The sequence below is a fragment of the Drosophila persimilis genome, unplaced genomic scaffold, assembly GCF_003286085.1.
Source record: "Drosophila persimilis strain 14011-0111.01,24,50 unplaced genomic scaffold, DperRS2 tig00000732-arrow-arrow-pilon, whole genome shotgun sequence".
Classification (NCBI taxonomy): Eukaryota; Metazoa; Arthropoda; class Insecta; order Diptera; family Drosophilidae; genus Drosophila; species Drosophila persimilis.
In genome coordinates, this window is record NW_020825345.1 from 444948 (window position 1) to 465720 (window position 20773).

Sequence of the window (20773 nt, forward strand, 5' to 3'; positions counted from 1 at the left end):
TCTTTTTGTTTTTCATTTAATCAATGCAATTTTCTTAAAACCATATATCGAAACTACGCAAAACACCGATGTTTTATCACCAGCAATGAAAATAAGTGTTACCATAACTTGGGTGTTATTATTATAAATAATAATATAATGCATTCATTGGATTGCTATTTTCTGAACAAATATTTGACCAAGTTGGTATTGGAAAAACCTTGCCTAAATAGCTGAAAATACCTTAGAGCTGAAAGTTCAACTCTTCGAAAACCGGTGGCTGTGGGTTGCGCTTGTTGGAACTGGGCGTCAAGGTGTCATTGGCCCACGCGAAAGGTGCCGGTGACTGCCCAGTGGGGATTCCACAGATTGGCGGCAGCGATCAAAATACAAAACACGTGAAGCACGTTACACTCAGAGCTTCAGCCTGGCGGGGTGCCAGAATAATAACTACCACAGTCTTAAACGGTTGGGGCTTAATCCCCTAGTTCTTTATGTTCTATGTCCTACTGGAGTAGAATGGCTCTCTTGCGGGGTGGAAATACTATTCCCTTTGGGCTTTATACGTCTGTAAACAAGGTTGAGGTAGCTCGTAAAAAACCTTTTTCAAATTCTTGTTCAGAAAATCTCTCCACCGATGATCTGAAAAGAAACAATAACATAGATAGGTAGTTTTTAAGATACAAATTGGTAATCACATACCTTGCCGCATTTCGAATTCTATTTGTGTCAAACGAATCGAGAATTATATTTAATATATTTTCCGCATACTCAACTGCATCAGTTGCCAGAAATCCGTTTTGACTGCCTTCAGAGGTTTCAATGATATCGAGTAGAGGACCTCCAGACCTATGAGCTACCATTATAAGACCAGCTGCCATACATTCAACAATTCCAATTCCAAAATGTTCATTCCACATGGTATGTATTCCAATATGAGCACTTTGAAATAGCCTCAGAAGATCATCATACGAAACATTCACATGAAATTGAACACAGTTTTCCAGAGACAAATGCTTTGACAAATCTTCCATGTTTTTCAGCCTCTCGTAGTCATCTTTATTTCGGCAAGAGCCCACAATGACGAGTCGTATTTTATTCCAAAGCGATTCCTCTTGTGCTAATAGAGTTCTTAGCTCATACATAGCTTGTAGTTGCAATGGATGGTCTTTTTCTGGACGAAACTGTCCCACAGATAATATGATAACCTCATCATTTTTCTCTGAATGCGGAAGATTTTTAAGATGGCTCACTTCACAGGGAGGATACACACGATGCGTTTTAAAGGGCACATCCCACAGTTGTAATATGTGATTCTCAGTCCATGTGGAGTTTACCATAATTGTGTCAGCGCAACGGCCCATCCATTTATAAATCTAGGAATGTTGTAGATAAGGTTTAATCATTACCATATATCCTTTGTAAGCAACTCACCTTTGAAAACAAGCGGTAATAAGCCAGTTTTGCCCAAGTAAGAAATGGATTTCTCGCCACGTATTTCTTGTTATTGTGGGCCAATTGGCGACTCTGAACTCTCCTTAACATGTCGGTACTGATCACTGGATAATGTACGTAGGCGCCGATTTTTGCCTGAACCAAATATCGGAATAAGGGAAAAGTAAAAGCATATCCCATGGTATCAATAAAGACATCCGGAGGGAATTTGCAAATCGCTTCCAATCCTAATAGCATGGATCCTAGGCTTTGGCCCAATAAAGTAAAGTGCGGATAGGTTTTCGATTCTATCCAGTTCCGTTGCTTCAAAAACACGAACTCTACGTTATCACTATCAATTACAATGTTGAACACATTCTTAGCTTTTTCTAATATTGAATTCGGGGACGCATCTATGTCTCCCGTATAAATAACCATCTTGGCATTGGGGTACTTTTCCTTAAATGAAATAATGTTGAAAAGATGTTAACAAATTATTGAGCAAATGTGAACGGAACGGGTAGCTCTGAAGATAGCTCAAAAGCTACACATTGTAAAAATATCATTCAAAAACGTGCCTCTGCCCCAAAATTTGTCGCATAGTGCAATCACAAGCTTAGATAAGGCCAACTTCTTATCAACATATGATGTTTGTACATAGAGAGTGATTGAGTGCAGATTCTAGCCAGACTTTAAGGCAGACTATGTTTCAACAAGACAAGTACCTGCAAAGCTCTCACGGCGCACCATAAGACACGCTCTCCACCACCACCCGAGTTACAGTAGGGATGGAAAATGCCGACATAAACCCTATTATCTGACGACGACGCATGCAATTTATTTTTCTTGTTTTGTAGCCACTGTCGCAAACAAATAAACGAAGCAATGGATATGGAGAGCAGCAGTAGCAGCATCCAAAGGCTATAAAGAAAACCAATTATTAAGAAACTCAAGTCAAAGTAACATCGTTTTCTCTTACACTAAGCCAATCATTATATAGTTAGTTTGTTGTTTTTGTTTGTTGTTGTTTTATCATTATTATTACACGTATGCAGTGTGACCGCGGATTATCTATAAGACATATGAACCGTATATGACCCTCAGAAATATACCGAAAACGTCACAAAATTCAAAATATACTGACAAATTATTTGTATCATGTTGCATCATATTCCTCGCTCTTGATATTCGGTTGAATATTACCAGCAAGCTTAGACCTGAGGGTCTGAACTCTTAACTTGATTCGATTGATAAATCAATTTCCTAAAATACTGGTTAACTTTAAGTTCTGCAATTTTCATCTCTACACGCGTCTTAAAATATACTGGAAAATACTATACAAATTATAAAATTGGCAAGGTGTGAGCTAGACATGGTGGCAAGAAAATCAATGTGACCCGGGACTTAACAATAAAATATACAGTCTGCCCACCAGAAAAATACTAAAATATATACCGATGAAAAAACGAACTTAGCCAAAAACCAACTCTTCGGAACTATATATCTAAGACAAATATGGCCAGATCGCTGAAAGACCAACTCTCCCAGGATCGGGAGGATCCAGCCTGTCGTTCGGCATCAAAATCTCGACTTTGAAAATGAGGCCGATTTTTAGCAAATTTAATGATGTAACCATCATGATTTTTTGCGAAAATCGCGAAAAAATGGATGTCCTGTTTTCCGATTGCAGTCAATTGGCAGGACTCGCCCGATCGTGAAAAGACATGCCGCGCCCCGATCGGCTGCCATATTGCAGAGATATAGCGTGCAGAAGAAACCTGTATTCCAGGGATATGCAAAATCAAATCCTAGGAGGGCTATATCTCAGACAAATAGGGCCAGATCGGTGAAAGACCAACTCTCCCAGGATCTCCCGACTTTGAAAATGAGGCCGATTTTTGGCAAATTTAATGATGTAACCATCATGATTTTTTGCGAAAATCGTGAAAAAATGGATGTCCTTTTTTCCGATTGCAGTCAATTGGCAGGACTCGCCCGATCATGAAAAGACATGCCGCGCCCCGATCGGCTGCCATATTGCAGAGATATAGCGTGCAGAAGAAACCTGTATTCTAGGTACATACATATATGCAAAACCAACTCCTAGGAGGGCTATTTCTCAGACAAATAGGGCCAGATCGGTGAAAGACCAACTCTCCCAGGATCTCCCGACTTTGAAAATGAGGCCGATTTTTGGCAAATTTAATGATGTAACCATCATGATTTTTTGCGAAAATCGTGAAAAAATGGATGTCCCTTTTTCCGATTGCAGTCAATTGGCAGGACTCGCCCGATCATGAAAAGACATGCCGCGCCCCGATCGGCTGCCATATTGCAGAGATATAGCGTGCAGAAGAAACCTGTATTCTATTGATACGCAAAACCATCTCCTAGGAGGGCTATATCTCAGACAAATAGGGCCAGATCGGTGAAAGACCAACTCTCCCAGGATCGGGAGGATCCAGACTTTCGAACCGCATCAAAATCTCGACTTTGTAAATGAGGCGCAGAGATATAGCGTGCAGAAGAAACTTTTGTTCTTTCGATATGCAAAACCAACTCCTAGGAGGGCTATATCTCCGGCAAATAGGGCCAGATCGGTGAAAGACAAACTCTCCCAGGATCGGGAGGATCCAGACTTTCGAACCGCATCAAAATCTCGACTTTAAAAATGAGGCCGATTTTTGGCAAATTTAATGATGTAACCATCATGATTTTTTGCGAAAATCGTGAAAAAATGTATGTCCTTTTTTCCGATTGCAGTCAATTGGCAGGACTCGCCCGATCATGAAAAGACATGCCGCGCCCCGATCGGCTGCCATATTGCAGAGATATAGCGTGCAGAAGAAACCTGTATTCTATTGATACGCAAAACCATCTCCTAGGAGGGCTATATCTCAGACAAATAGGGCCATATCGGTGAAAGACCAACTCTCCCAGGATCGGGAGGTTCCAGACTTTCGAACCGCATCAAAATCTCGACTTTGAAAATGAGGCCGATTTTTGGCAAATTTAATGATGTAACCATCATGATTTTTTGCGAAAATCGTGAAAAAATGGATGTCCTTTTTTCCGATTGCAGTCAATTGGCAGGACTCGCCCGAACATGAAAAGACATTCCGCGCCCCGATCGGCTGCCATATTGCAGAGATATAGCGTGCAGAAGAAACCTGTATTCTAGGGATATGCAAAACCAACTCCTAGGAGGGCTATAGCTCAGACAAATAGGGCCAGATCGGTGAAAGACCAACTCTCCCATCCAGACTTTCGAACCGCATCAAAATCTCGACTTTGAAAATGAGGCCGATTTTTGGCAAATTTAATGATGTAACCATCATGATTTTTTGCGAAAATCGTGAAAAAATGGATGTCCTTTTCTCCGATTGCAGTCAATTGGCAGGACTCGCCCGATCATGAAAAGACATGCCGCGCCCCGATCGGCTGCCATATTGCAGAGATATAGCGTGCAGAAGAAACCTGTATTCTAGGGATATGCAAAACCAACTCCTAGGAGGGCTATATCTCAGACAAATAGGGCCAGATCGGTGAAAGACCAACTCTCCCAGGATCGGGAGGATCCAGCCTGTCGTTCGGCATCAAAATCTCGACTTTGAAAATGAGGCCGATTTTTGGCAAATTTAATGATGTAACCATCATGATTTTTTGCAAAAATCGTGAAAAAATGGATGTCCTTTTTTCCGATTGCAGTCAATTGGCAGGACTCGCCCGAACATGAAAAGACATGCCGCGCCCCGATCGGCTGCCATATTGCAGAGATATAGCGTGCAGAAGAAACCTGTATTCTAGGGATATGCAAAACCAACTCCTAGGAGGGCTATATCTCCGACAAATAGGGCCAGATCGGTGAAAGACCAACTCTCCCAGGATCGGGAGGATCCAGACTTTCGAACCGCATCAAAATCTCGACTTTGAAAATGAGGCGCAGAGATATAGCGTGCAGAAGAAACTTTTGTTCTTTTGATATGCAAAACCAACTCCTAGGAGGGCTATATCTCCGGCAAATAGGGCCAGATCGGTGAAAGACCAACTCTCCCAGGATCGGGAGGATCCAGACTTTCGAACCGCATCAAAATCTCGACTTTGAAAATGAGGCGCAGAGATATAGCGTGCAGAAGAAACCAGTATTCTAGCGATATGCAAAACCAACTCCTAGGAGGGCTATATCTCCGGCAAATAGGGCCAGATCGGTGAAAGACCAACTCTCCCAGGATCGGGAGGATCCAGACTTTCGAACCGCATCAAAATCTCGACTTTGAAAATGAGGCCGATTTTTGGCAAATTTAATGATGTAACCATCATGATTTTTTGCAAAAATCGTGAAAAAATGGATGTCCTTTTTTCCGATTGCAGTCAATTGGCAGGACTCGCCCGAACATGAAAAGACATGCCGCGCCCCGATCGGCTGCCATATTGCAGAGATATAGCGTGCAGAAGAAACCTGTATTCTAGGTACATACATATATGCAAAACCAACTCTTAGGAGGGCTATTTCTCAGACAAATAGGGCCAGATCGGTGAAAGACCAACTCTCCCAGGACCAGGAGGATCCAGACTTTCGAACCGCATCAAAATCTCGACTTTGAAAATGAGGCGCAGAGATATAGCGTGCAGAAGAAACTTTTGTTCTTTCGATATGCAAAACCAACTCCTAGGAGGGCTATATCTCCGGCAAATAGGGCCAGATCGGTGAAAGACCAACTCTCCCAGGATCGGGAGGATCCAGACTTTCGAACCGCATCAAAATCTCGACTTTGAAAATGAGGCGCAGAGATATAGCGTGCAGAAGAAACTTTTGTTCTTTTGATATGCAAAACCAACTCCTAGGAGGGCTATATCTCCGGCAAATAGGGCCAGATCGGTGAAAGACCAACTCTCCCAGGATCGGGAGGATCCAGACTTTCGAACCGCATCAAAATCTCGACTTTGAAAATGAGGCGCAGAGATATAGCGTGCAGAAGAAACCAGTATTCTAGCGATATGCAAAACCAACTCCTAGGAGGGCTATATCTCCGGCAAATAGGGCCAGATCGGTGAAAGACCAACTCTCCCAGGATCGGGAGGATCCAGCCTGTCGTTCGGCATCAGAATCTCGACTTTGAAAATGAGGCCGATTTTTGGCAAATTTAATGATGTAACCATCATGATTTTTTGCGAAAATCGTGAAAAAATGGATGTCCTTTTTTCCGATTGCAGTCAATTGGCAGGACTCGCCCGATCATGAAAAGACATGCCGCGCCCCGATCGGCTGCCATATTGCAGAGATATAGCGTGCAGAAGAAACCTGTATTCTAGGGATATGCAAAACCAACTCCTAGGAGGGCTATATCTCCGGCAAATAGGGCCAGATCGGTGAAAGACCAACTCTCCCAGGATCGGGAGGATCCAGACTTTCGAACCGCATCAAAATCTCGACTTTGAAAATGAGGCGCAGAGATATAGCGTGCAGAAGAAACCTGTATTCTAGGGATATGCAAAACCAACTCCTAGGAGGGCTATATCTCAGACAAATAGGGCCAGATCGGTGAAAGACCAACTCTCCCAGGATCGGGAGGATCCAGCCTGTCGTTCGGCATCAAAATCTCGACTTTGAAAATGAGGCCGATTTTTGGCAAATTTAATGATGTAACCATCATGATTTTTTGCAAAAATCGTGAAAAAATGGATGTCCTTTTTTCCGATTGCAGTCAATTGGCAGGACTCGCCCGAACATGAAAAGACATGCCGCGCCCCGATCTGCTGCCATATTGCAGAGATATAGCATGCAGAAGAAACCTGTATTCTATTGATACGCAAAACCATCTCCTAGGAGGGCTATATCTCAGACAAATAGGGCCAGATCGGTGAAAGACCAACTCTCCCAGGATCGGGAGGATCCAGACTTTCGAACCGCATCAAAATCTCGACTTTGAAAATGAGGCGCAGAGATATAGCGTGCAGAAGAAACCAGTATTCTAGCGATATGCAAAACCAACTCCTAGGAGGGCTATATCTCCGGCAAATAGGGCCAGATCGGTGAAAGACCAACTCTCCCAGGATCGGGAGGATCCAGCCTGTCGTTCGGCATCAGAATCTCGACTTTGAAAATGAGGCCGATTTTTGGCAAATTTAATGATGTAACCATCATGATTTTTTGCGAAAATCGTGAAAAAATGGATGTCCTTTTTTCCGATTGCAGTCAATTGGCAGGACTCGCCCGATCATGAAAAGACATGCCGCGCCCCGATCGGCTGCCATATTGCAGAGATATAGCGTGCAGAAGAAACCTGTATTCTAGGGATATGCAAAACCAACTCCTAGGAGGGCTATATCTCCGGCAAATAGGGCCAGATCGGTGAAAGACCAACTCTCCCAGGATCGGGAGGATCCAGACTTTCGAACCGCATCAAAATCTCGACTTTGAAAATGAGGCGCAGAGATATAGCGTGCAGAAGAAACCTGTATTCTAGCGATATGCAAAACCAACTCCTAGGAGGGCTATATCTCCGGCAAATAGGGCCAGATCGGTGAAAGACCAACTCTCCCAGGATCGGGAGGATCCAGACTTTCGAACCGCATCAAAATCTCGACTTTGAAAATGAGGCGCAGAGATATAGCGTGCAGAAGAAACTTTTGTTCTTTTGATATGCAAAACCAACTCCTAGGAGGGCTATATCTCCGGCAAATAGGGCCAGATCGGTGAAAGACCAACTCTCCCAGGATCGGGAGGATCCAGACTTTCGAACCGCATCAAAATCTCGACTTTGAAAATGAGGCGCAGAGATATAGCGTGCAGAAGAAACCAGTATTCTAGCGATATGCAAAACCAACTCCTAGGAGGGCTATATCTCCGGCAAATAGGGCCAGATCGGTGAAAGACCAACTCTCCCAGGATCGGGAGGATCCAGCCTGTCGTTCGGCATCAGAATCTCGACTTTGAAAATGAGGCCGATTTTTGGCAAATTTAATGATGTAACCATCATGATTTTTTGCGAAAATCGTGAAAAAATGGATGTCCTTTTTTCCGATTGCAGTCAATTGGCAGGACTCGCCCGATCATGAAAAGACATGCCGCGCCCCGATCGGCTGCCATATTGCAGAGATATAGCGTGCAGAAGAAACCTGTATTCTAGGGATATGCAAAACCAACTCCTAGGAGGGCTATATCTCAGACAAATAGGGCCAGATCGGTGAAAGACCAACTCTCCCAGGATCGGGAGGATCCAGCCTGTCGTTCGGCATCAAAATCTCGACTTTGAAAATGAGGCCGATTTTTGGCAAATTTAATGATGTAACCATCATGATTTTTTGCGAAAATCGTGAAAAAATGGATGTCCTTTTTGCCGATTGCAGTCAATTGGCAGGACTCGCCCGATCATGAAAAGACATGCCGCGCCCCGATCGGCTGCCATATTGCAGAGATATAGCGTGCAGAAGAAACCTGTATTCTAGGGATATGCAAAACCAACTCCAAGGAGGGCTATATCTCCGGCAAATAGGGCCAGATCGGTGAAAGACCAACTCTCCCAGGATCGGGAGGATCCAGACTTTCGAACCGCATCAAAATCTCGACTTTGAAAATGAGGCGCAGAGATATAGCGTGCAGAAGAAACTTTTGTTCTTTTGATATGCAAAACCAACTCCTAGGAGGGCTATATCTCCGGCAAATAGGGCCAGATCGGTGAAAGACCAACTCTCCCAGGATCGGGAGGATCCAGACTTTCGAACCGCATCAAAATCTCGACTTTGAAAATGAGGCGCAGAGATATAGCGTGCAGAAGAAACCAGTATTCTAGCGATATGCAAAACCAACTCCTAGGAGGGCTATATCTCCGGCAAATAGGGCCAGATCGGTGAAAGACCAACTCTCCCAGGATCGGGAGGATCCAGCCTGTCGTTCGGCATCAGAATCTCGACTTTGAAAATGAGGCCGATTTTTGGCAAATTTAATGATGTAACCATCATGATTTTTTGCGAAAATCGTGAAAAAATGGATGTCCTTTTTTCCGATTGCAGTCAATTGGCAGGACTCGCCCGATCATGAAAAGACATGCCGCGCCCCGATCGGCTGCCATATTGCAGAGATATAGCGTGCAGAAGAAACCTGTATTCTAGGGATATGCAAAACCAACTCCTAGGAGGGCTATATCTCAGACAAATAGGGCCAGATCGGTGAAAGACCAACTCTCCCAGGATCGGGAGGATCCAGCCTGTCGTTCGGCATCAAAATCTCGACTTTGAAAATGAGGCCGATTTTTGGCAAATTTAATGATGTAACCATCATGATTTTTTGCGAAAATCGTGAAAAAATGGATGTCCTTTTTGCCGATTGCAGTCAATTGGCAGGACTCGCCCGATCATGAAAAGACATGCCGCGCCCCGATCGGCTGCCATATTGCAGAGATATAGCGTGCAGAAGAAACCTGTATTCTAGGGATATGCAAAACCAACTCCAAGGAGGGCTATATCTCCGGCAAATAGGGCCAGATCGGTGAAAGACCAACTCTCCCAGGATCGGGAGGATCCAGACTTTCGAACCGCATCAAAATCTCGACTTTGAAAATGAGGCGCAGAGATATAGCGTGCAGAAGAAACCAGTATTCTAGCGATATGCAAAACCAACTCCTAGGAGGGCTATATCTCCGGCAAATAGGGCCAGATCGGTGAAAGACCAACTCTCCCAGGATCGGGAGGATCCAGACTTTCGAACCGCATCAAAATCTCGACTTTGAAAATGAGGCCGATTTTTGGCAAATTTAATGATGTAACCATCATGATTTTTTGCAAAAATCGTGAAAAAATGGATGTCCTTTTTTCCGATTGCAGTCAATTGGCAGGACTCGCCCGAACATGAAAAGACATGCCGCGCCCCGATCGGCTGCCATATTGCAGAGATATAGCGTGCAGAAGAAACCTGTATTCTAGGTACATACATATATGCAAAACCAACTCTTAGGAGGGCTATTTCTCAGACAAATAGGGCCAGATCGGTGAAAGACCAACTCTCCCAGGACCAGGAGGATCCAGACTTTCGAACCGCATCAAAATCTCGACTTTGAAAATGAGGCGCAGAGATATATCGTGCAGAAGAAACTTTTGTTCTTTTGATATGCAAAACCAACTCCTAGGAGGGCTATATCTCCGGCAAATAGGGCCAGATCGGTGAAAGACCAACTCTCCCAGGATCGGGAGGATCCAGACTTTCGAACCGCATCAAAATCTCGACTTTGAAAATGAGGCGCAGAGATATAGCGTGCAGAAGAAACAAGTATTCTAGCGATATGCAAAACCAACTCCTAGGAGGGCTATATCTCCGGCAAATAGGGCCAGATCGGTGAAAGACCAACTCTCCCAGGATCGGGAGGATCCAGCCTGTCGTTCGGCATCAGAATCTCGACTTTGAAAATGAGGCCGATTTTTGGCAAATTTAATGATGTAACCATCATGATTTTTTGCGAAAATCGTGAAAAAATGGATGTCCTTTTTTCCGATTGCAGTCAATTGGCAGGACTCGCCCGATCATGAAAAGACATGCCGCGCCCCGATCGGCTGCCATATTGCAGAGATATAGCATGCAGAAGAAACCTGTATTCTATTGATACGCAAAACCATCTCCTAGGAGGGCTATATCTCAGACAAATAGGGCCAGATCGGTGAAAGACCAACTCTCCCAGGATCGGGAGGATCCAGACTTTCGAAACGCATCAAAATCTCGACTTTGAAAATGAGGCGCAGAGATATAGCGTGCAGAAGAAACCAGTATTCTAGCGATATGCAAAACCAACTCCTAGGAGGGCTATATCTCCGGCAAATAGGGCCAGATCGGTGAAAGACCAACTCTCCCAGGATCGGGAGGATCCAGCCTGTCGTTCGGCATCAGAATCTCGACTTTGAAAATGAGGCCGATTTTTGGCAAATTTAATGATGTAACCATCATGATTTTTTGCGAAAATCGTGAAAAAATGGATGTCCTTTTTTCCGATTGCAGTCAATTGGCAGGACTCGCCCGATCATGAAAAGACATGCCGCGCCCCGATCGGCTGCCATATTGCAGAGATATAGCGTGCAGAAGAAACCTGTATTCTAGGGATATGCAAAACCAACTCCTAGGAGGGCTATATCTCCGGCAAATAGGGCCAGATCGGTGAAAGACCAACTCTCCCAGGATCGGGAGGATCCAGACTTTCGAACCGCATCAAAATCTCGACTTTGAAAATGAGGCGCAGAGATATAGCGTGCAGAAGAAACCTGTATTCTAGGGATATGCAAAACCAACTCCTAGGAGGGCTATATCTCAGACAAATAGGGCCAGATCGGTGAAAGACCAACTCTCCCAGGATCGGGAGGATCCAGCCTGTCGTTCGGCATCAAAATCTCGACTTTGAAAATGAGGCCGATTTTTGGCAAATTTAATGATGTAACCATCATGATTTTTTGCGAAAATCGTGAAAAAATGGATGTCCTTTTTTCCGATTGCAGTCAATTGGCAGGACTCGCCCGATCATGAAAAGACATGCCGCGCCCCGATCGGCTGCCATATTGCAGAGATATAGCGTGCAGAAGAAACCTGTATTCTAGGGATATGCAAAACCAACTCCTAGGAGGGCTATATCTCCGGCAAATAGGGCCAGATCGGTGAAAGACCAACTCTCCCAGGATCGGGAGGATCCAGACTTTCGAACCGCATCAAAATCTCGACTTTGAAAATGAGGCGCAGAGATATAGCGTGCAGAAGAAACCTGTATTCTAGGGATATGCAAAACCAACTCCTAGGAGGGCTATATCTCAGACAAATAGGGCCAGATCGGTGAAAGACCAACTCTCCCAGGATCGGGAGGATCCAGACTTTCGAACCGCATCAAAATCTCGACTTTGAAAATGAGGCGAAGAGATATAGCGTGCAGAAGAAACCAGTATTCTAGCGATATGCAAAACCAACTCCTAGGAGGGCTATATCTCCGGCAAATAGGGCCAGATCGGTGAAAGACCAACTCTCCCAGGATCGGGAGGATCCAGACTTTCGAACCGCATCAAAATCTCGACTTTGAAAATGAGGCCGATTTTTGGCAAATTTAATGATGTAACCATCATGATTTTTTGCGAAAATCGTGAAAAAATGGATGTCCTTTTTTTCCGATTGCAGTCGATTGGCAGGACTCGCCCGATCGTGAAAAGACATGCCGAACCCCGATCGGCTGCCATATTGCAGAGATATAGCGTGCAGAAGAAACCTGTATTCTAGGTACATATATGGAAAACCAACTCCTAGGAGGGCTATTACTCAGACAAATAGGGCCAGATCGGTGAAAGACCAACTCTCCCAGGACCGGGAGGATCCAGACTTTCGAACCGCATCAAAATCTCGACTTTGAAAATGAGGCGCAGAGATATAGCGTGCAGAAGAAACTTTTGTTCTTTCGATATGCAAAACCAACTCCTAGGAGGGCTATATCTCCGGCAAATAGGGCCAGATCGGTGAAAGACCAACTCTCCCAGGATCGGGAGGATCCAGACTTTCGAACCGCATCAAAATCTCGACTTTGAAAATGAGGCCGATTTTTGGCAAATTTAATGATGTAACCATCATGATTTTTTGCAAAAATCGTGAAAAAATGGATGTCCTTTTTTCCGATTGCAGTCAATTGGCAGGACTCGCCCGAACATGAAAAGACATGCCGCGCCCCGATCGGCTGCCATATTGCAGAGATATAGCGTGCAGAAGAAACCTGTATTCTAGGGATATGCAAAACCAACTCCAAGGAGGGCTATATCTCCGGCAAATAGGGCCAGATCGGTGAAAGACCAACTCTCCCAGGATCGGGAGGATCCAGACTTTCGAACCGCATCAAAATCTCGACTTCGAAAATGAGGCCGATTTTTGGCAAATTTAATGATGTAACCATCATGATTTTTTGCAAAAATCGTGAAAAAATGGATGTCCTTTTTTCCGATTGCAGTCAATTGGCAGGACTCGCCCGAACATGAAAAGACATGCCGCGCCCCGATCGGCTGCCATATTGCAGAGATATAGCGTGCAGAAGAAACCTGTATTCTAGGTACATACATATATGCAAAACCAACTCTTAGGAGGGCTATTTCTCAGACAAATAGGGCCAGATCGGTGAAAGACCAACTCTCCCAGGACCAGGAGGATCCAGACTTTCGAACCGCATCAAAATCTCGACTTTGAAAATGAGGCGCAGAGATATATCGTGCAGAAGAAACTTTTGTTCTTTTGATATGCAAAACCAACTCCTAGGAGGGCTATATCTCCGGCAAATAGGGCCAGATCGGTGAAAGACCAACTCTCCCAGGATCGGGAGGATCCAGACTTTCGAACCGCATCAAAATCTCGACTTTGAAAATGAGGCGCAGAGATATAGCGTGCAGAAGAAACCAGTATTCTAGCGATATGCAAAACCAACTCCTAGGAGGGCTATATCTCCGGCAAATAGGGCCAGATCGGTGAAAGACCAACTCTCCCAGGATCGGGAGGATCCAGACTTTCGAACCGCATCAAAATCTCGACTTTGAAAATGAGGCGCAGAGATATAGCGTGCAGAAGAAACCAGTATTCTAGCGATATGCAAAACCAACTCCTAGGAGGGCTATATCTCCGGCAAATAGGGCCAGATCGGTGAAAGACCAACTCTCCCAGGATCGGGAGGATCCAGCCTGTCGTTCGGCATCAAAATCTCGACTTTGAAAATGAGGCCGATTTTTGGCAAATTTAATGATGTAACCATCATGATTTTTTGCGAAAATCGTGAAAAAATGGATGTCCTTTTTTTCCGATTGCAGTCGATTGGCAGGACTCTCCTAAACACGACAAGACATGCCGTATTGCAAAAGTATGGCGTGCAGAAGAAACCAGTATTTTAATGATATGCAAATCCAAATCTTCAGAAGGCTATATCTCAGACACATAGGGCCAGATCGGTAAAGGACCAACTCTCCCAGGATCGGGAGGGTAAAATAAAAATCAAGAATAACAATTATAATAACAATTATTTAATAAAAATCAAGAATAACAATTATAATAATAGTTATTCGATAAAAATCAACAATAACAATTATAATAATAGTTATTCAATAAAAATCAAGAATAACAATTATAATAATAGTTATTCAATAAAAATCAAGAATAACAATTATAATAATAGTTATTCGATAAAAATCAAGAATAACAATTATAATAATAGTTATTCAATAAAAATCAAGAATAACAATTATAATAACAATTATTCAAAAAAAATCAAGAATAACAATTATCATAATAGTTATTCAATAAAAATCAAGAATAACAATTATAATAATAGTTATTCGATAAAAATCAAGAATAACAATTATAATAATAGTTATTCAATAAAAATCAAGAATAACAATTATAATAACAATTATTCAATAAAAATCAAGAATAACAATTATAATAATAGTTATTCAATAAAAATCAAGAATAACAATTATAATAACAATTATTCAATAAAAATCAAGAATAACAATTATCATAATAGTTATTCAATAAAAATCAAGAATAACAATTATAATAATAGTTATTCGATAAAAATCAAGAATAACAATTATAATAATAGTTATTCAATAAAAATCAAGAATAACAATTATAATAATAGTTATTCAATACAAATCAAGAATAACAATTATAATAACAATTATTCAATAAAAATCAAGAATAACAATTATCATAATAGTTATTCAATAAAAATCAAGAATAACAATTATAATAACAATTATTCAATAAAAATCAAGAATAACAATTATCATAATAGTTATTCAATAAAAATCAAGAATAACAATTATAATAACAATTATTCAAAAAAAATCAAGAATAACAATTATCATAATAGTTATTCAATAAAAATCAAGAATAACAATTATAATAATAGTTATTCGATAAAAATCAAGAATAACAATTATAATAATAGTTATTCAATACAAATCAAGAATAACAATTATAATAACAATTATTCAATAAAAATCAAGAATAACAATTATCATAATAGTTATTCAATAAAAATCAAGAATAACAATTATAATAACAATTATTCAATAAAAATCAAGAATAACAATTATCATAATAGTTATTCAATAAAAATCAAGAATAACAATTATAATAATAGTTATTCGATAAAAATCAAGAATAACAATTATAATAATAGTTATTCAATAAAAATCAAGAATAACAATTATAATAACAATTATTCAAAAAAAATCAAGAATAACAATTATCATAATAGTTATTCAATAAAAATCAAGAATAACAATTATAATAATAGTTATTCGATAAAAATCAAGAATAACAATTATAATAATAGTTATTCAATAAAAATCAAGAATAACAATTATAATAACAATTATTCAATAAAAATCAAGAATAACAATTATCATAATAGTTATTCAATAAAAATCAAGAATAACAATTATAATAATAGTTATTCGATAAAAATCAAGAATAACAATTATAATAATAGTTATTCAATAAAAATCAAGAATAACAATTATAATAATAGTTATTCAATACAAATCAAGAATAACAATTATAATAACAATTATTCATTAAAAATCAAGAATAACAATTATCATAATAGTTATTCAATAAAAATCAAGAATAACAATTATAATAACAATTATTCAATAAAAATCAAGAATAACAATTATCATAATAGTTATTCAATAAAAATCAAGAATAACAGTTATCATAATAGTTATTTAATAAAAATCAAGAATAACAATTATAATAACAATTATTCAATAAAAATCAAGAATAACAATTATCATAATAGTTATTCAATAAAAATCAAGAATAACAATTATAATAATAGTTATTCGATAAAAATCAAGAATAACAATTATAATAATAGTTATTCAATAAAAATCAAGAATAACAATTATAATAACAATTATTCAATAAAAATCAAGAATAACAATTATCATAATAGTTATTCAATAAAAATCAAGAATAACAATTATAATAACAATTATTCAATAAAAATCAAGAATAACAATTATCATAATAGTTATTCAATAAAAATCAAGAATAACAATTATAATAACAATTATTCAATAAAAATCAAGAATAACAATTATCATAATAGTTATTCAATAAAAATCAAGAATAACAATTATAATAACAATTATTCAAAAAAAATCAAGAATAACAATTATCATAATAGTTATTCAATAAAAATCAAGAATAACAATTATAATAATAGTTATTCTATAAAAATCAAGAATAACAATTATAATAATAGTTATTCAATACAAATCAAGAATAACAATTATAATAACAATTATTCAATAAAAATCAAGAATAACAATTATCATAATAGTTATTCAATAAAAATCAAGAATAACAATTATAATAACAATTATTCAATAAAAATCAAGAATAACAATTATCATAATAGTTATTCAATAAAAATCAAGAATAACAATTATAATAATAGTTATTCGATAAAAATCAAGAATAACAATTATAATAATAGTTATTCAATAAAAATCAAGAATAACAATTATAATAACAATTATTCAAAAAAAATCAAGAATAACAATTATCATAATAGTTATTCAATAAAAATCAAGAATAACAATTATAATAATAGTTATTCGATAAAAATCAAGAATAACAATTATAATAATAGTTATTCAATAAAAATCAAGAATAACAATTATAATAACAATTATTCAATAAAAATCAAGAATAACAATTATCATAATAGTTATTCAATAAAAATCAAGAATAACAATTATAATAATAGTTATTCGATAAAAATCAAGAATAACAATTATAATAATAGTTATTCAATAAAAATCAAGAATAACAATTATAATAATAGTTATTCAATACAAATCAAGAATAACAATTATAATAACAATTATTCATTAAAAATCAAGAATAACAATTATCATAATAGTTATTCAATAAAAATCAAGAATAACAATTATAATAACAATTATTCAATAAAAATCAAGAATAACAATTATCATAATAGTTATTCAATAAAAATCAAGAATAACAGTTATCATAATAGTTATTCAATAAAAATCAAGAATAACAATTATAATAACAATTATTCAATAAAAATCAAGAATAACAATTATCATAATAGTTATTCAATAAAAATCAAGAATAACAATTATAATAATAGTTATTCTATAAAAATCAAGAATAACAATTATAATAATAGTTATTCAATAAAAATCAAGAATAACAATTATAATAACAATTATTCAATAAAAATCAAGAATAACAATTATCATAATAGTTATTCAATAAAAATCAAGAATAACAATTATAATAACAATTATTCAATAAAAATCAAGAATAACAATTATCATAATAGTTATTCAATAAAAATCAAGAATAACAGTTATCATAATAGTTATTCAATAAAAATCAAGAATAACAATTATAATAACAATTATTCAATAAAAATCAAGAATAACAATTATCATAATAGTTATTCAATAAAAATCAAGAATAACAATTATAATAATAGTTATTCGATAAAAATCAAGAATAACAATTATAATAATAGTTATTCAATAAAAATCAAGAATAACAATTATAATAACAATTATTCAATAAAAATCAAGAATAACAATTATAATAATAGTTATTCAATAAAAATCAAGAATAACAATTATAATAACAATTATTCAAAAAAAATCAAGAATAACAATTATCATAATAGTTATTCAATAAAAATCAAGAATAACAATTATAATAATAGTTATTCGATAAAAATCAAAAATAACAATTATAATAATAGTTATTCAATAAAAATCAAGAATAACAATTATAATAACAATTATTCAATAAAAATCAAGAATAACAATTATAATAATAGTTATTCAATAAAAATCAAGAATAACAATTATAATAACAATTATTCAATAAAAATCAAGAATAACAATTATCATAATAGTTATTCAATAAAAATCAAGAATAACAATTATAATAATAGTTATTCGATAAAAATCAAGAATAACAATTATAATAATAGTTATTCAATAAAAATCAAGAATAACAATTATAATAATAGTTATTCAATACAAATCAAGAATAACAATTATAATAACAATTATTCAATAAAAATCAAGAATAACAATTATCATAATAGTTATTCAATAAAAATCAAGAATAACAATTATAATAACAATTATTCAATAAAAATCAAGAATAACAATTATCATAATAGTTATTCAATAAAAATCAAGAATAACAATTATAATAATAGTTATTCGATAAAAATCAAGAATAACAATTATAATAATAGTTATTCAATAAAAATCAAGAATAACAATTATAATAACAATTATTCAAAAAAAATCAAGAATAACAATTATCATAATAGTTATTCAATAAAAATCAAGAATAACAATTATAATAATAGTTATTCGATAAAAATCAAGAATAACAATTATAATAATAGTTATTCAATAAAAATCAAGAATAACAATTATAATAACAATTATTTAATAAAAATCAAGAATAACAATTATAATAATAGTTATTCAATAAAAATCAAGAATAACAATTATAATAATAGTTATTCGATATAAATCAAGAATAACAACGCCCTGTTCGTGCGCGGTTCGTGCCATGGCCCGCCGGGATCAGAAAAATGCCCTTGATCCTTCGGTAAGGACTCCAACATCACAACTATACATATTTAGTTTTCTGGGCTATTTGTGGCCCGATCGAATCGTGAGACGGCTTCCTGTGATCGGAAAAATGTCCTTGATTTATTGGACTCCTTATCAAGGATTAAGGACATTTTCCCCAATCAACAATATTTAGTTTTATCCGTTATTTGTGAACCAATCGGGGCGTGACACGACTTTTTTAATCGGAATAGATTCCCCCATACAGGATACAGCAAGGATAGGTTTATTCATCATAACTTAACCTAGTATGAATATATAAAAAAGTGGAAAACATGTATATCCTTAAAACTAACAGCAACGAGATCTATATAAAGTCTAGTAGTCCGCACAGTTCCTGCCTTGGTTGCCATGCCAAAGTCCTTGAGATAGTTGTCGATGACCAGGTCGAAAAATGACGATGGCTTGTTAAGTTCGGATCTTGCAAGGGGTGCGCTTTTGTCCTGCTGGGATGTCTGGCTGGGATAGGCCTCGGTCTGTCTCGAATGCTCGTCGGTAATGCTTGGATAGCGCTCCGTCTGGCGGGGGGAAATCAGGTAGGACTCGGTTTGTAGCAAAGCGTAGGGTACATAGTCCTCTGTGAAGGAAGATATATTTTAAAATATGTCCACCATTATATACTGATTCACTTACGCGTCTCGAAGCAAAGGCCCAACGTTTGATTCGGCGGCGTATGAATGGGTGTGGCTGACATATCCCATGGGCGTTAACCAATATTTCCACCGTCGCCAGGACGGTGGTTTCCACAGCAGACAGGAAACCACTTTGTCGACTCAGCGACACAGCGCAAGGAAGAGGGCCATTGCAAGGGGCCATTGCAAGTCCACAGCATCGCCCAACATTAATTATGTCCCGAGGGACGCATGGCATTGTGGCCCCGTGCGCAGGAGCCGACGGGGACTTTCCGATGTCAGCCGGTCAGGTGCTTGGAGTGGACAGCCGTCATCGAGCATACACTCGCTCATATAAACCGGAAGACCAGAAGTTGAATAATAGTTTAATAGCAGTTTATGTCCAGAAAGGGTCTCGTCCAATAGAGCTGAAGGGAATACAAAAATAAAAGAAAAAACCGTCAATGAAAAAGATAATTTGGGGGTGAACCAATGAAAGCATGCCCGGTCAAAGCTGATGAGGTAAAGCATGATACAGGAGGGAAGACGATGTATGCACCTGCGAGGCACGTAAGTCGTTTGTCATACATCGTAAAAAGTGCAAGTGAATAAGTAATGTACCAGCTGCTGGCGCGATGCACGTTATCGTGGATGCAGTTTTGAACCCGCAACCCGCGCCCGGTTCAAAAAAAAAAAGCGCCCGGTTCACGCGCGACAGCCGATTTTAAGTGGGAAAATCACCGGAGCGGCGCAGGAAACGGAAAAGTGAAGGTTTAATGCTCAGGCCGCTTATCCAGGCAAATATATCATGAAATATGCTCTCAGAAGGAATAAACAATTCTTAATCTCTACTGGGAGCTGGGATCATCTTGATGACGCAGCGGTAGACGAGCGCCAGAGCCGAGGACCCTGGGATCTAGTCTAGAAAGTTCGTTTCCGAAATATGCATGTGACTGCATGCTTTTCGAAAATAGCAAACTCTTTTGCAGTTAGTCAGTTAGCTTAGTCTAATGTCGAACGCCTATAATCGATGCGATAGTTTTTAGGTTTTTTAAAGCGCGTCACTG

General features: G+C 37.9%; 1 protein-coding gene across 1 annotated transcript; it reads right to left on the reverse strand.

Annotated features, from left to right (window-relative positions):
* Positions 1-251: 251 nt before the first annotated feature.
* LOC6603789 (GDP-Man:Man(3)GlcNAc(2)-PP-Dol alpha-1,2-mannosyltransferase) lies at positions 252-19789 on the reverse strand. The gene is made up of 6 exons (XM_026992399.1): positions 19729-19789; positions 19371-19672; positions 2139-2393; positions 1414-1872; positions 682-1355; positions 252-621 (listed from the first exon to the last, which is right to left on the reverse strand). The coding sequence occupies exons 1-6, from the start codon at positions 19787-19789 to the stop codon at positions 540-542; spliced, it is 1833 nt and encodes a 610-aa protein (XP_026848200.1). The 3' UTR covers positions 252-539.
* Between the last annotated feature and the right edge of the window lie 984 nt (positions 19790-20773).